The 15,692-nt window shown below is 35.5% G+C and overlaps 2 protein-coding genes across 2 annotated transcripts; one reads left to right on the top strand and one right to left on the bottom strand.

The window, feature by feature from the left end:
• Positions 1-256: 256 nt before the first annotated feature.
• Positions 257-1,411, bottom strand: LOC137943955 (transcription factor LAF1-like). The gene is made up of 3 exons (XM_068789406.1): positions 1,276-1,411; positions 849-978; positions 257-783 (listed from the first exon to the last, which is right to left on the bottom strand). The coding sequence occupies exons 1-3, from the start codon at positions 1,409-1,411 to the stop codon at positions 282-284; spliced, it is 768 nt and encodes a 255-aa protein (XP_068645507.1). The 3' UTR covers positions 257-281.
• Positions 1,412-10,800: 9,389 nt separating this feature from the next.
• LOC137944494 (pentatricopeptide repeat-containing protein At3g24000, mitochondrial-like) lies at positions 10,801-12,697 on the top strand. Its single transcript, XM_068790178.1, has 2 exons — positions 10,801-12,285; positions 12,401-12,697. The coding sequence occupies exons 1-2, from the start codon at positions 10,801-10,803 to the stop codon at positions 12,695-12,697; spliced, it is 1,782 nt and encodes a 593-aa protein (XP_068646279.1).
• Positions 12,698-15,692: the final 2,995 nt, after the last annotated feature.

Raw genomic sequence — 15,692 nt, 5'->3', positions numbered from 1 at the left:
ATCATTCTTATAATGTTACTTTTACCCCATATAGATAATAATGTATATAGCCATGTCAATATGCCCAAATCATTCTTATAATGTTACTTTTACCCCCATATAGATAATATTGTATATAGCCATGTCAATATGCCCATTTGTGTGGATTCTTAGCCTTGTTAATGAATATCATTTGGTTTTAACAAAAACGTAAATTCACATAGTGGGATATCTGGATTAGACTAAAAATCTATCTTTACATTTATTCATTCTCCAAACACCCTCCTCTTTATTCTCCTTGATCAGTAAGCAAAATCAACTGATGTAGAAAAGTTAGAGAAGATCTCATCTTGTGACAAAAGATCAAACAACTGACCCCCCACAAGCTCAATTTCAGTCTCCAATTGTGCACTAAATCCCTTCTCAGAACTGAACTGACTGTTCCCAATTGCACCCACTCTGTCAGTCTCCAGAGACCCCATGAAGCTCTGCCCATCACAATTCTGCAGCCACTCAGAGAAGAGAAGCTTTGGGAGAGAAGTCTTTAGGGTCTCTCCAGAGTTGACTTCCGGTGCAGTCTTGGCTGCATCAAGAGGCTTAAACCACTCAATAGTTGAGAATTCGTAGCTGGGTGGAGGTGAGGTTTCTTGTGCTTCAGGAGTTGAACTGAGAGACGGAGAATAGTAGCATTTGGGCTCGATTGTTTCTCCCATCTTCAGCGTTTTCTTCTTCAGATAAGAGTTCCAATGGTTCTTGATCTCATTGTCTGTTCTCCCTGGTAAATGCATCGCAATTTGAGACCACCTGAGTAGCAGAAGATTCAGATATCGATAATTATAATAAATCGGGGTGAAAGGGGAAACGCTTACTTGTTTCCCAACAATGCATGGAGACTCAGAATGATCTCCTCCTCCTCCACAGTGAAAACGCCACGTTTCAAACCGGGCCTCAAGTAATTTATCCACCTCAGTCTGCAGCTCTTCCCGTTTCTCTGCAACCCTGGCGATTTCAGAAACGACAGGGTTCGATTAGACATTTCACAGGCAAAATTTTCATTTAATAAATCTAAGTCGTAATTGACCCTATAAAATAAACAAGTCAAAAATGCCACCGAAACTCGCGTTTCGAACTGATCGATTTTCCGGTCTGTTTCTGGCCTTTTCCAGAGACGAACAGACCGGAAAACGGCCGCCACAGCGGCGCTCGATCAATTCGACGAAGACACTAACGCGCGCCGGGATTCCATCTGATCAATGCATCCCGGCGCCTGAGTTCTTTCCCCAGAGAGACACTCACCAGCCTTGGCCGGGACGGAGCTCCAGCAGCCGTGGCCGTGTCTGAGCACGCAATCCCGCAGCCTCTGATCCTCCTCCGGCGACCAGAGGCCCTTCCGGTACTTGGGTTTAATCGGCTCGCACTTTTTGCACCCCATTCGCCGGAATACGCCTCACTTCCGGTCAATGCCGCGGACGAACTGTTTCCTGGAGTAGGTAATGTCGTCGAGGGGAAGACGAGGCCGAAAACGTCGAGGGCGAGTTGAAACCGACGGAGAAGGTCCCGGGTTTTAAAGGAAAGATTTGTCGCAGTTCTAATTTTTTATTACCAATTATTAATTAAAAAAATTAAAAACCGTTAAAACTCGAGAGAAAACAAATAATAGTTGACGCCAGCAAGTGACGTAGGTTCGGCTGTCGCAGCCTTGCAGACTCGGCGCCGAGCCGAGATGAGTCACCCTTGATTTCATCAAGAGGGCCTAAATGCGGGTCCCACTGGTAAATTCATAAAAATGATCTATCTCAAGTCTGATCCAAAAACAGGTGGGCCCGGAAGGTTTTAGTAGAGATTAAGCAACTATGATACTCCAGAGCACCACAGTTGGCACCTTTTTCTGCAATGGCAAACGTGTCATCTAGGACTTACGGCTTGATGACACGTATGTCCTTTGTAGACTAGTAAGCGTTGACAAAAGAATGGTCATATCAACGGAACCCTGATTTAAAAGAAAAAGGAATATTAAAATTAAATAAATATAAGATTATTAACTTATTATGTAAAATGAATTAAAAAAATATTTTTTTAATAATATCCTTTTAAATATCAAATATTAATCTTATTTATTTAAAATAATTACCTAAAATACCCATTAATTTTTTCTACCTAACCAAGAGGAGCTGTTAGTTTAATTAGGGTTTTGAGGAAATTTTTAGTTCTTTTAATTTGAGTTACTGAAAGATAAATTCATTAAATAATAATTATTTATATTATAATTTATTACATGTTTAATTACTTAAAATCAAATACTAATTAATACCAATTGCAAAAAGTGATTAAAAGAAATGTAGTGAACATAACATAATTTAACTACTTATGCTTCTAACATGAAATTATAAGATCTTTTAAATTCTAAGAGAGATTAAAATCATCTTAATTTAAAAAAAAAACTAAATATCATCTACTCTATCGAAACCTCAAAATCTGATACACCTCAATCGATATATATTAGCTTGGCTCAGGCTAAAAATAGTATTAAAAATAGTAAAATTTGCAATGATGATGCATTGAGACTCTTAAATCTGATACATATCGATCGAATACGTTGTGTATTGGGCTATATCGGTTTGGATCGGGTTTAATAATTATTAAAAAATAATAAAAATATAATATGTATCATGTATTCTATAAACATATTCAAAATCCAAGACATAAATATATCACTAATATGCCCACCACTAGATGCTAAGATATAAAAATACAATATGAAGGTACATGACACATATCAAGAAGATGTCCAAGTCCCAAGCTCTGAAAGGCAAGAGAGGGAAGACTCCATTTTTTAAAATTCTTTATTTAATAAAAAATTCAAATTTTGTCTAAGCTTCTTAGTGTCTTATTTTATATTCCTACAATATTTCTCAAATGATATTTATTTAAATAATCAATTTAAAACTCTTGACTCTTTGGGTCGGTCTTGCCTAATTTATATAATAAACAAGACCGAAAAGACAGAAGGAAAAGAAAAAGAAAAACTTAAAAATCTTTCGTTTTAAGGGACTAAATTTGTTTTACTCAAATTCTTCTTTTATTACAATAAATTAAAAAAAGAAAAACTTAAAAATCTTTCGTTTTAAGGGACTAAATTTTTTTTACTCGAATTCTTCTTTTATTACAAAAAAGAAAAAAAAAGATAGAAGGAAAAAAAACTTACGTTTTAAGGGATTAAATTTTTTTTACTCGAATTCTTCTTTTATTACAAAAAATAAAAAAAAAAATTTCTCATTGCTCAAATAGGAAATAAACGTGCTTAACAACAAGGTATTGAAGTGAACAACATTAACTCTCCATTAAGTATATTAATTAGAGAGATTAATTAATTAATGTACATCAATCACATCTGATTTGTTCTTGGTTTAAAAAAAAAATTATAAACCTCAGGGACTTTTTTAAGTATTAATTGACCTTTCTTTCCATTTTCACGTGCTTTATTTGAAGTAATTAAGTTTTTAATTAGCACAAATCTCAGTTAGTTATATAAAAATTAAAAATCTCTCTCAGTAAACAATCTTCACCAACTTCTGGTTTCTTTTCCATGAGTGCCCTTGTCATCCTCTCCAGTTATTTGTCTCTCCTTACAGTTTACATTACGATAGTCGATGATCGAACGACTGTTTGTGCTGTCATAGGAAAATAAAATCGTTTAAAATTTATATTTAATTTGATCAGTTTCTTTTCCATGAATAAATTTTCGATTCTCCATTTCGTGGAAGAAAAAGAAAATGTAAATTCTTTTTTTAATATTTTATCTCCTAAAATTAGAATAAAACTAGAAAATTTTGGTCAAATAATTGGTTTTAGATTGAAATAAATATATCCAAAATCATTTTTTTTACTACTATCTCAATCAATTTGAAACTTCAGGCTGTCTGTGAGTTTGCCTGTCTATGTTAGTTTCACTGGATAAATGAGCCTTCTCTCTTCCTTCTATATTCTTCTTCTTCCTTACCCCTCTTTGTTGTCCACACTTGCAGTTCTCTCTTCCTTCTATATTCTTCTTCTTCGTTACCCCTCTTTGTTGTCCACACTTGCAGGTAGTAGTTGGAGCTTTCACAGGTCAAATCTATCCACCACTAATTTTCTCTCATTCAATGACTAATTCCCACTAATGACAACCCTTTTTCCTTGTCTTCTTGTCAGTTTTCTAATTGAACAGGATTTGTTAAACTTGGAATCTGATACCTGAATTCACAGTTTCTGGGTTCTGTTCAATACATCATTTCATCCATTCAAATCAATGAAGAATTCACAGTTATAACTGAGAGATTTTTAAGGGTAGTTTGATGCTTCTGGAGATAATCGTCATCACCCATGAAAGTTTATAAAATGAAATTTTGGTACCTGAAACAAGTGTCCAAGTTGCTGTTAATTTTATTTAACCATGGTTTTAATACTTCAAAAACAACCCAATGATGGATTCATGAAATAGCTTTAGTTTGATGTGGTCACTGATTCCTAATCCATAGACAACTAGGAAGATAATACTTTACAATATATTTCGGTAGAAACCTGGGTAGTGATTATGCTGAGACTTCCACCTTCCTTAAACAGTTCTTTCTTCACTTATCTGCCATTCATGCAGATCCTTTGGTGGGTGGGAGTACTGCAATAAGGGGATACTGGTCCTTGTAAATGTCTCTAACCTGAACATGATCTTAACAACTCTAGATCATTTAGCTACAATTTTCATGCAATCTGATTCTAAATGTAAATGGAAATAAAAAAAAAAGGGATATGCAGAGGCATGCATTAGCTAGTGTGTTACCTACTAGTACTACTACTACTACTTGGGAGTTTCAGGAAATCACTTGGAGTGAGACAATTAGTTAAGTATTTCGACTATAAGTCATTCAACTGATGAGTCTTCAGTGGTCAGAAAAACCCTTAAATTTCCATCCCTTACCCTTTTTCAAGTTTGATTAGTATTAAGCGTGCTCCATGTTTATGACCTTAATGATTTTTTTATGACCAATGACTCTCAAATCAACAATTTTTTTAGTATTTAACCTTCCAACTTGTCGATTAAGTCGGTTATTTGTCACCTACTTACATAGACAATGGCTGAGGGGCGGTTTTTATTAGAGCGCGATTAGGAAAAAAGAGTTGGCTTAAGAAAAAAAGTATTTTCAAATTCAATCTTTTAAGTAATTGGTATGTAAGAATGTGATTGTTACTTCAAAACCCTTACATTTTCATCTCTTGCTGACCCTTAATCATTGTGGTTTTAATGCTTTCTTCTTATCTTATGTCCATCCTTTAAAGATCAATATCTCTTGTTTACCTACTACTTTGATCAGTTTTGTTAATATGACACTCTTAAAGTCAAATTATGTTTTTGCCTATTGTGAATCAATTAAGTAAGTGATTAAGGAAGACTTAGAGACTCCAAAATGGAGTCATGGACATAACAATTCCCTTTTGTTTTCTTAAACTTAGGTTAGGCAACAAAGGAGTCATGTAAGGGAGGTGGTTCTTTCTCACAGCCAAGACCCCTTTTACATACACAAACACAACCACCTTCAAATAATATTTTAAAGCACTATGTGAGGGGTGATGGAAATGATATGACATAGAAGTACACGTTTCTTTTATCAAATAGGGCAAGTCAAGTATTTATATAACAAAACACAGGTTTGAACTTATTAGAGTGGTCCCTAAATGATCTCAAAAGGTTGAACAATGGATACTTCCAAATGGGAGACAGAACATGGTTTGACCTCCTATAGTTTACTTCCTATCCTTTTAATAATCCTTCTTTTGATGGGTTCCTCCAATACAAATATGGGGATGAAGGGACACATGTACATAACCAAGCAGCTTTGGCCTCACAAGTCTGATATTCAAATATTTATGCATTTTCAATCACTGATAGTCCATGGCAAACAAGAAGTGTTTTGATGAAAAGAGGAATTATTCTTGAGTTTTCTTCTTGGTGTTTGAAAGAAGAAAAAAAATTATAGTAATTGAAGATTTTTTGTTGAACTCCCACAAATTAGAGTGGGATTAGGCAAAGAGTTGTATATTGATCAAAGAGTTGAGGTTCACCCTCATAAATGAATTTTTATTCATTTAGAAATTCTTTCATTTGTCTTTAATTCAAATATATCACTATAATTCAACTTCTATCAAAGAGTTGAGATTCTTCAGTTTCTCACTATTGTAATTCAGTCCACCCACATAAAATAAAATAAAAAATGTACTTCCATGGTGTCCCCTTGATGTATTATTTATTTAGAATTTGTTTTATCTGATTAAGCATTATATAAGACTCAATTGTATTTTGGAGCTAATCAATTATTTTAATTTTGTAATTATTAAACATAGAGCATTATTAATATATCTTATTTATTTTTATTTTTTAAAGATAAATTTATTCATTTTATCAAAGCCTCATAGAAGTGTCTTAGAGAATACTATCAATTTCTTAGAGCAATTGAATGGTACAAGGCAAGGCTAGTAGCAAAAGGATATACATAGACATATGACGTAGATTATCAAAAGACATTTTCATAGGTGGCCAAAATTGAATACGGTTAGAGTTTTGTTATCTCTTGCAGTTAATCTAGATTGGCCATTACACCAGTTTGATGTTAAAAATATTTTTCTCCATGGATATCTTGAAAAAGAAATCTACATGGATGTTCCTCTAGGATATATGACAGATTATGAAGCTAGGACGTGGTGCAAACTCCAACAAACTCTATATGGCTTGAAGCAATCTCCTTAAGCGTGGTTTGAGAAATTGAGTTTGACAATGTAGAAATATGGTTTTAAACAAAGTAATTGAGACCGTATACTATTTTTAAAGCATTGACGGAGTAAAGTAACAACTTTGATTATATATGTAGACGATATGATCATTACTGAAGATGATCTGGAAGAAATAGCAAGACTTCAAGAGCAATTAGCAACTGAATTTTAGATGAAAAATCTGGGAGAACTTAAATATTTTCTAAGAATCGAAATTGTTAAGTCCAAGAAGGGCATATTCCTTTCCCAATGAAAGTATATCCTAGATTTATTACCAGAAGTTGAACTACTGGAGTGTAAACCTTCAGATATCCCAATAATCCTAAATCTCATGCTTAGAGAATACCTAGACCAAGTGCCAACAGATAAAGGAAGATACCAGAGGTTGGTTGGAAAACTTATTTATCTCTCCCATAAACGACCTGAAGGGAATATCAAGAATGTTGTCTAAGTGAAGATCATATGAATGTTGTGAATCAAATTCTTCGATACTTAAAGTCCTCCCATGGGAAATAACTCATGTTTTCAAAAAACCATCACCTGAGGGTTGAAGGTTATACAAATGCTAATTGGGTAGGGAATATTTTAGATAGAAGATCCACTTCAAGCTATTTTAAGTTTGTTGGAGGGAACTTAGTTAACTGGAAAAATAAGAAAAAAAAGTGGTAGCGTTATCAAGTGCTGAAGTCAAGTTTCGTGGGATGGTTAATGGTTTTGTGAGCTTCTCTAGCTTCGGAGATTATTAACCGAAATTGGGTGGCCCAAACTGTGAGATGGACTTATTCTACGATAACAAGACGGCTATTGATATTTCACATAATTCGGTTCAACATGATCGGACTAAACATGTGGAAGTAGATTGGCACTTCATCAAGCAAAACCTTGAGGCAAAGATAACTCAATTTCCATTTATTAAATCTGAAGACCAATTGGCAGACATACTTACAAAAGCAGTATGCAGCAAGAACTTCTATAACTCACTTAACAAACTGGGCATCCGAGATCTATACGTACCAACTTGAGGGAGACTGTTAGCATGAGATCCTCCCTTCTTCCTCCATCGAATTGTCTTCCAGATCTGTAAAAAAATAGAAGAAGAAATCCTCTATAACATCAGAGGCGGATATGATCTAAGAGACCAGAGAAAAATTAATTGTAATTTTTTTTTATATAAATACAAATGTAAATGTATGAAATGGAGAGATGAAAATAAGACTTTATCAAAAAACTTACAATATTTATTGCCTTGCATTGATTTTATATTGAAAAATGGGTGCATCAAGGCGTAGGTAGGCCTTTGGCGGGTTAAAACGAGGATAGTAGGACAAAATTTTGGAAAATTCTCCTATGTCAGCCAAGGGCACATGGTCCATCGTGGTATAGTTCCAACCTCAAATAAACGGACCTATGGCTTTATGTGACCGACTCTTTTCCTTGAAGCCCTCTCTATTTATTATCATTTATTTCAAATCAATGGGCTTGGTACTAGGTCTTCACCCATTTTATTCCATTTAGAAATTGTTAAAAATATGCAAAATTATAAAAAAGATATTTTATTTTTCCTAAATATTAGGTATACATGAATTAAACTTATTCTATAAATCGTTGTCTTTCGATCGTTTATCCAAAAAAAAAAAAAAAACTTTTGCCTACCAACTGTCGTGGCATTATTAGGGTGGGAATGGGGTTAGATTTAAGTCAATCAGACCGCAGTTTGATATACTAGATCAATGTACCATATAAAGCTCTATGCAATTTTCATGACATTCGAAAAAAAAAAAGCTATGACTATAAAAAAAAAAAAAAAAAAAGTTTCATGTGGTAGATTATCACCCAAAAAAATTGCCACTCAATGTTGGTAATCTTTCGATGAAATCCATAATTAGTAAACACTGTCGATAACAAGATATAGGTGTAACCTCATTTTAATGGTGGAAACATTCTATTTCTTTTAAGAAAATGTTTCCTTTTTTTTCTATCTGTTCAATTTAATGGGTATAGTCCAAAGATGTCTTTTCTTGTAAAAATTGCTGAATTGACCATCTAATGTATCATAAAAATGTAGTTATTTGTCATATGCTTTGTATCATATGATAGGGTATGTAATACTCTCTCACATAATCTACGATTTGTAAAAGATGCTTCTATCTCCCATCCTTATATGACTTGAGGAAGCTACGTCGGAATTCATGGAGGTTACGTTCTTCCCTAGACTATTCCCCAGTTTTGCATCTGAGCGGTGTGGCTCTCATGCGTGCACATCTTCTTGCATCTCGCTGCCTCTCTCTCGTTGTTCTTCCAATGAGTGCTAACTCTTTCAGGTCCCCTTGTCACCATTGTCTTTTTGTTTCAGGTAAGCTCTCTCTCTCTCTCTCTCTCTCTCTCTCTCTCTGCAGAACATGCTGACCTTCTGGAGTAGCTTCTTTACTTTACACTCTGTTGATAAATATCTGCTGTGACATACAATTTGAATGATTCATGTCCTCATATATGATTCTTTCACGTCATTTTGATTTTGAAAGCATGTTTTTACACGTAATATAGAAGTTGGATTTCTGGTGCCTCTGAAGTGTTTGCTTGAATGGCTTAATGACATTGCCTTTTTTGTTATGGTATGCAATAGTAAGTTCTACTGGAGCTTTTTACGTAAAAATTATGGTTATTTTTCAAAAAGAGTTCCGATACAACATAATAAGAAAAAAAATGCCCAGATTTAAGCAGCAGAAAATAACACATGGAGCTAGTCTAACTTCCAAGTCCTCTGAATAGGCATTAAGTAGCTTTAACTCATCTTACATCAGTGATGATCATCGGTTATTTGTCTTAACTCTTGAAGCTAGTGCAAGGTAGGACTTTTTGGATTAAAAGCTTACTAGTTGAATTTTTCTATAGAAAGTTATCTCATATGAACTGTTTTATTTGGAAAGTTGCTCATATAGTTCTGTAAGTGGGATGATAAAATGCTTCTTTATTTTTGTAGAAAAGAGAAACCCAGAATTTTTTTGTCATTCCTTCCATTTTCTATGATTACTTCCTTGTCTTTCCTTCTCAGTGAGAGGAAAGTAGGAAAAAAGAGAAGTTGAAAGTTTTAGAAATGAGATGCTGGTGGAGCTCAGTTACTTTCTCATGAAACTTATAGAACGAAGAGTTAAAGCTCAAGTGTTGTTCCAAAGCAATCTCAAGGGCCTCTATCAGAAATAAAATTGTAATACAGTGGAAAAAGTTTCCCTTGAGTCTTTCTATGAGACTATCCTTCTATGCATTCAACTCCTTGATCTGCTCACTAGATTGATAGTCTAATCAACCTCTTCTGCCATGGTCTTGGCTTGTCCTTTTTTTGGAAACACAATTATTCGGTCCCTTCATTGGAACCAACAACTCAAATAGCCCCTCCCATGCTCTACATCTGAAAATAGCATTTCATCAACCTGCAAAAGCATTGATCAAATCTGGTAACTTACTGAAAATTAGGTGAACGGAAGTGATTTTTACTTGGTATTTCAGAACACTATCCCATGTTAGTTTGTGTGCATTGTTCTCGTATGGGGCTCTGTTTCCAGAAGCATAGTGGAGAGCTTGTTTCCCCAACAATCTTTATATTTATTGTGCAGCAACTGGAGGTTACTAAAGCTTACTTTTCTTTTTCCTTCATTCATTGCTGTATTTTGTCTTGCTGTTCTTCCCCTTTCAGCTTTGTTAGTTAGCTGTGATTTATTTGTTGCAACTCTCAATGACAATATTTAAAAAAATTATATGTTCTCGTTGCTATGGCTTGCTTTTGTTATTTGATCTCATGCATTGAAAGAACATTTGTTCTTTAAGGAATTGTTGGTTCAAAATTTTCTTAATTTTGTATCTTTTGCAATACGATATGTTGATATTTTAGGCCTAAAAGCACAATTTTCAATTTCAGCTTGTTATTCTGTCAACATCCTCTGTCATCTGTGGATAGCTGTGCAAGCAATACATTTAAGCTAAGCAATCAAGATAAGTTGAATCAAACTCCTGTGCTCACGGTGCATGGCCTATCCATCTGCTGTTCTAAGCTTATGTTTGGGCCCCACCTTTGTGGTACTGTCGAAAACAGTCCACTCTCTCAATCTCAAGCTTGGTACATTGTCAGACATCCATATTGCTACACGAATCCTTGGGGCTTACTGCAAATGTGGGGCGGTTGACTATGCATGCCAACTATTTGATGAGATAGCTCTCTTGCCATTCTTAATGGATGTTATGTCTTGGAATACAATAATCTCAGGTTGCATTCACAATGAAAGAAATGTAGAAGCATTCAGCTACTTCAAACACATGTTGAGAAACAGTGATGAAGGCAAAGGATTGGTGCCTGATTCTTATACACTCTCTAGTCTCCTCTCTTCCTCTCATTGCTTAGGAAATAATGTAAATACAGGGAAGCAACTCCATGGCTATGCTATAAAAACTGGAATTATTTCTGGTGTTTCTGTAGGAAATGCACTAATTACCCTTTATGCTAATTGGGGCCACACTTCAGAATCAAAACTTGTTTTCCAGTCCATGCCTCAACTCAATGTTGTCTCATGGACTGCACTGATCTCAGGTTATGCTCAGAACATTTCTGACAAGGAAGAGGCTGTACAGTTGTTTGTGCAGATGGTGAGGGAAGAAAGACCTAACCAGTTCACGTGGGCCTCTTTATTTAGTTTGTTTGCAGACAGTGCTTGGCTGATGCAGGGGATTTGTTTCATCTCGTTGGCTTTAAAAATGGGTTTTCTTTCTTTTCTTCATGTGCAAAATTCACTTGTGGGGTTCTTTGCAGATTGTGGTTGTTTGGAAGAAGCAAAAGCCACATTTGATGTTATACTTGCACCAGATATTGTTTCTTGGAATTCTCTATTAAAAGGATACTCTCAGCTAGGATTAGGAGATGAGGCACTTCATGTTTTCAAGGAGATGTGCAACAAAGGGTCAAAGCCAGATTCGATTACATTTCTGTTAGTTTTATCAGCTTGTAGTCACTCTGGGAAGACTTCTCATGGACTAGCTTTGTACAGGAAAATGGAAGAAGATTACAACATTGAGCCAAGAACAGAGCATGTCTCTTGCATTGTTAATCTATTGGGTCGAGCTGGTAAAATTGGAGAAGCAGTGGAGTTCATTCAAAATGTTCGATGCCAGCTTGGTTCCTCTGTGTGGAGAACATTGCTTGGTGCTTGTCGAGCACATGGGGATTCGCAGGAACTAGCTGAGATGGCTGCCAAAGAGCTACTCCTGTTGGAGCCTTATGATGCTGAAGCTTTTATTGTACTTTCACACATTTATGCTGCTAGTGGAAGATGGAATAGGGTACGCCATCTCCGACAAAAAATGAAAGAGAAAGGAGTAGAGAAAGAACCTGGGTTTAGCTTGATTCAGGTGAACCACAGGGTGCACACGTTTGTCGCTGCTGATTGGGCTCATCCCTGCATTTATGAAATTGTAACAAGTGTTATAGAACTGACTAACAACATCAAGGATGAAGATGAAGTTTTTATTAATGAATTACTGCTTAAATCGTCTGTTTGAATAAAAAAACATTGGCAAGATCAAAGGACTTTGCCATTCTAGTTTCATTATTATTGTAACGCTGGGGCTTTCTCAGTTTAATTCTCTCGACTACTGCGGTGTCGATCGAAAGCGCTACAACGGGCAAAGTGGGTCTGCCAAGAAGAGACGGAGAGTTTTGCGTGTCATCCAGGTGCAGTCAATCTTGTCGCCTTTAGAAAGCGAAACTCGTGAGATTATTCTCGGAAACATCTCAGCAGACAAAGGCGTTGAATTGAAGCACAAGGAGACGCGAACATGTCTGTTTTCTGTAAGCATTTCCGGTTTGAGTTTTGGTTGCCTTGGGAAGAGTAAAACTGTGGGTTTGTCGTTGTCTGGAATTGAGTTACAGTGAGCTGATCGAGCTTTTATGGGGACGACGGAGGAGAATCCTGGATGCAACATTTTACCCAGAAAGTGAACACAGGAGATGATCATCGAAGCTTTTTTCGCTTTAATCTTTTCGTCCGTAATTCAGTCGGGGCTGACCGGAATCTGATCGTATAATGTCCCTGTTCTACATAGTTATTTAAGGGTATGTTAGTGCGCAGCGTAAGTGACTTCACTTGGGGGGGGGGGGGGGGGGGGTGGGGCGTTAGTTAACATGACTCAGGACATGATATTCATGTTCATGTCCTGATGTCGTTTCATGTCATGCACACGATCATTCATGAATCAGGAGTTCATGTCCTAAGAGTAAACGGCGGAAAATGTTTTCCGTCCGATTTTGAGAATCATGTACATGACCCACGCACGGGGCTCTCTCTAGCGCACCCCTCTCCCGTTCCCGTAGCCCTCTCTCGTTCCTGTAGCTTTGTCATCTCCCTAAACCCTGAGCTCTCTGCTCCCTCTCTCGTCTCCACCATCCTTCTCCGGTCTCCCTCTCTACGGCCTCTCCCTCTCGACCTCCGTTGTAGAGTACGGGAAACCGAGAGGCTCTGTGATGGAGGTTGAGAGGGAGGGAGGCCTTCCTCCCTCGGCGACGGCTTCTCTTCTCTCTTGGCATTCCTCTCTTCTCCTCTCCCCCCTCGGCCATCCTCCCTCTCCTCTCCCTCTCTACCTTCGTGGCAGGGCACGGGAGGTCGAACATTTGTTGCAGAGCTTCTCGGCCTCCCTTTCTTTTCCCTCTCAGCGTACCGTCAGAGCGTCACCTCTATCGGCGTTGCCCACTGGCCTGTTGTCGTTGCCCACCGCTGCGCCGCTGAGGAAGACGATGATGGTTTAATTTTTCCTAAGTTAGGAAAAATTAAACTATCGTCATAAAAATCATTAATTTATAAATTTTATTTATAAAAATAATTATTTTTATTTATTTAATATATTTATTTCATAATTTCTATATTAAAATAGTAATTTAATAGTCATAATTAAAATATTGTTAAAATAAATATTTGATAAATTATTTTGGCATAATTATCCGATTGCTATAGTTAATTAAACCAATGGTTTTAAATTTTGTGATAATATATTATTAATTAATAATACATAAAATATATTATGTACATATATATAGTGTGTTAAAGTTATGATTAGAACAATTTTTTCTCTTAAATTATTTATTTTTAGGTTAAAGTATATCGTATGTTATTAATAAATTAATAACTCAACGTATTACTTTCGTTTTTGTTATTTATAACGTTATTTATTTATTATTTTTAATTAATCATGTGCATATTTCATTGGCTCATGTAATTACCATATTAATGCACAATAAAAAATCTAATTCAATTAATACATATATTAATATATTTAATTATACATTAAATAACTTATTCGTGTAGTAATAATGGTTGTTTTACCTAATTTGGGGTTTAAGGATTATGTTGTAATTAAGTGTACTGTAAGGGTTTATGGATTCTCTTATTTTTTATGTTTTTCTCATGTTGGGGCAATAACACTGGAAATTGTTTTCCAGTGCACATGAAGTCGTCAATACTAACACCAAGTGCGAAGATGATCTTCATGTTGAACATGAACTTGATCTTCAAAAATCCATTTGGGGGACTAACCCCCCTTAAGTTACTTCACTTACGTTGGGCAAAGTGGGCCGAAACGTGTTAGTGCGCCCAGTAAGTGACGGGGGAAAGGAAATACAGTTGTATTTCGCTTTCCCCCATTTCAGGTGCGCCCAGTAAGTGATGGGGGAAAGGAAATACAATTGTATTTCGCTTTCCCCCGTTTCAGGCATAAAACCATGGTAAGTGAAATCCGAGCGGTCGAGCTCAGATTTCACTTACCATCGCTCAAATACATCTCGCGCTCGAGGGAGAAGCTTCGTCGAACGACGTTTCGGAGAAAAAAAAATCTCTCTCGACCTTCGGCTTCTCTTCTCTCTCGGCCTCCCTCTCCTCTCCCTCTTGACCTCCGTCGCAGAGCAAAGGAGGCGGGAGGCCGAGCCTCTCGGCTTCCCTCTCTTCTCCCTCTCGGCATACCGTCGGAGCGTCGCCTCCGTCGCTGTTGCCAATTGGGGGCCGCCTCCGTCACCGTTGTCCGCTGGCCCGCTACCTCCGTCGCCATTGCCCGCTAGCCCGTCGCCATAGTCTCCCGCCGTTGAGGAAGACGACACGCACAGGAAGACAAAGGCTTAATTTTTCCTAAGGTAGGAAAAATTAAACCGTTGTCTAAATAATAATTTATATTTTTTATTTATAAAATAATTTTTTTATTTATTTAATATATTTATTTTATAATTACTATATTAAATTAATGATTTAATAGTCATAATTAAAATATTGTTAAATTAAATATCCGATAAATTATTTTGGCTTAATTATCCCATTGCTATAATTAATTAAACCAATAGTTTTAAATTTTGTGACAATATATTATTAATTAATTATGTTATTGATAAATATATATTTATTTATTATATTAAATTTTTTTTATTATATTAATTTAGTGGTTTTTAATATTAAAACATATCTTATGTTATTAAAAAAAAATTATTTATTTATTATTCACTTATGTTATTTTTTAATTTTTTATTCATTTTTAATAATTTATTCTAGTCACACGTACTCAGAGGGAGTCCGCAGTACAATCTACAAGAGCATCATATTATTGAGATGTTTTAGCAATTCAGATGTGGCAAAATTATTGACTATTATGTTTTAATGCCACTAAATATTTTTTGTGTTATACTTTTGTATGAACAGATATAGTTTTTTTATATTAAAAAGGTGATTGAGTTATATTTGTATTATTTTTATTTTTATTATTACGATATTTGTGTAGTACACTATATAGTACGATATTTGTATAATTATTTCATATTTAGATATTATAAAATTAAAATTTGATTACAATTTTAATAATATAAAAGTAAGCATTTGTTTAATTATTATATTTAT

This window comes from Aristolochia californica, unplaced genomic scaffold (genome assembly GCF_029961685.1).
Source record: "Aristolochia californica isolate CCGP_79_NKW_82.1479 unplaced genomic scaffold, dmAriCali1.0.hap1 SCAF_11, whole genome shotgun sequence".
Classification (NCBI taxonomy): Eukaryota; Viridiplantae; Streptophyta; class Magnoliopsida; order Piperales; family Aristolochiaceae; genus Aristolochia; species Aristolochia californica.
This window is presented reverse-complemented; position numbering and strand designations above follow the sequence as displayed.

What these genes read in the sequence shown, in the direction of transcription:
- LOC137944494 (XM_068790178.1), top strand. Translation starts at nt 10,801, where the DNA reads ATGGCCTATCCATCTGCTGTTCTAAGCTTATGTTTGGGCCCCACCTTT. An exon ending in ACATCAAGGATGAAGATGAA is followed by an intron (nt 12,286 to 12,400) that starts GTTTTTATTAAT and finishes GGGCTTTCTCAG; the next exon opens with TTTAATTCTCTCGACTACTG.
- LOC137943955 (XM_068789406.1), bottom strand. Translation starts at nt 1,411, where the DNA reads ATGGGGTGCAAAAAGTGCGAGCCGATTAAACCCAAGTACCGGAAGGGC. An exon ending in CTCCGTCCCGGCCAAGGCTG is followed by an intron (nt 979 to 1,275) that starts GTGAGTGTCTCT and finishes TGAAATCGCCAG; the next exon opens with GGTTGCAGAGAAACGGGAAG. An exon ending in CATGCATTGTTGGGAAACAA is followed by an intron (nt 784 to 848) that starts GTAAGCGTTTCC and finishes TCTGCTACTCAG; the next exon opens with GTGGTCTCAAATTGCGATGC.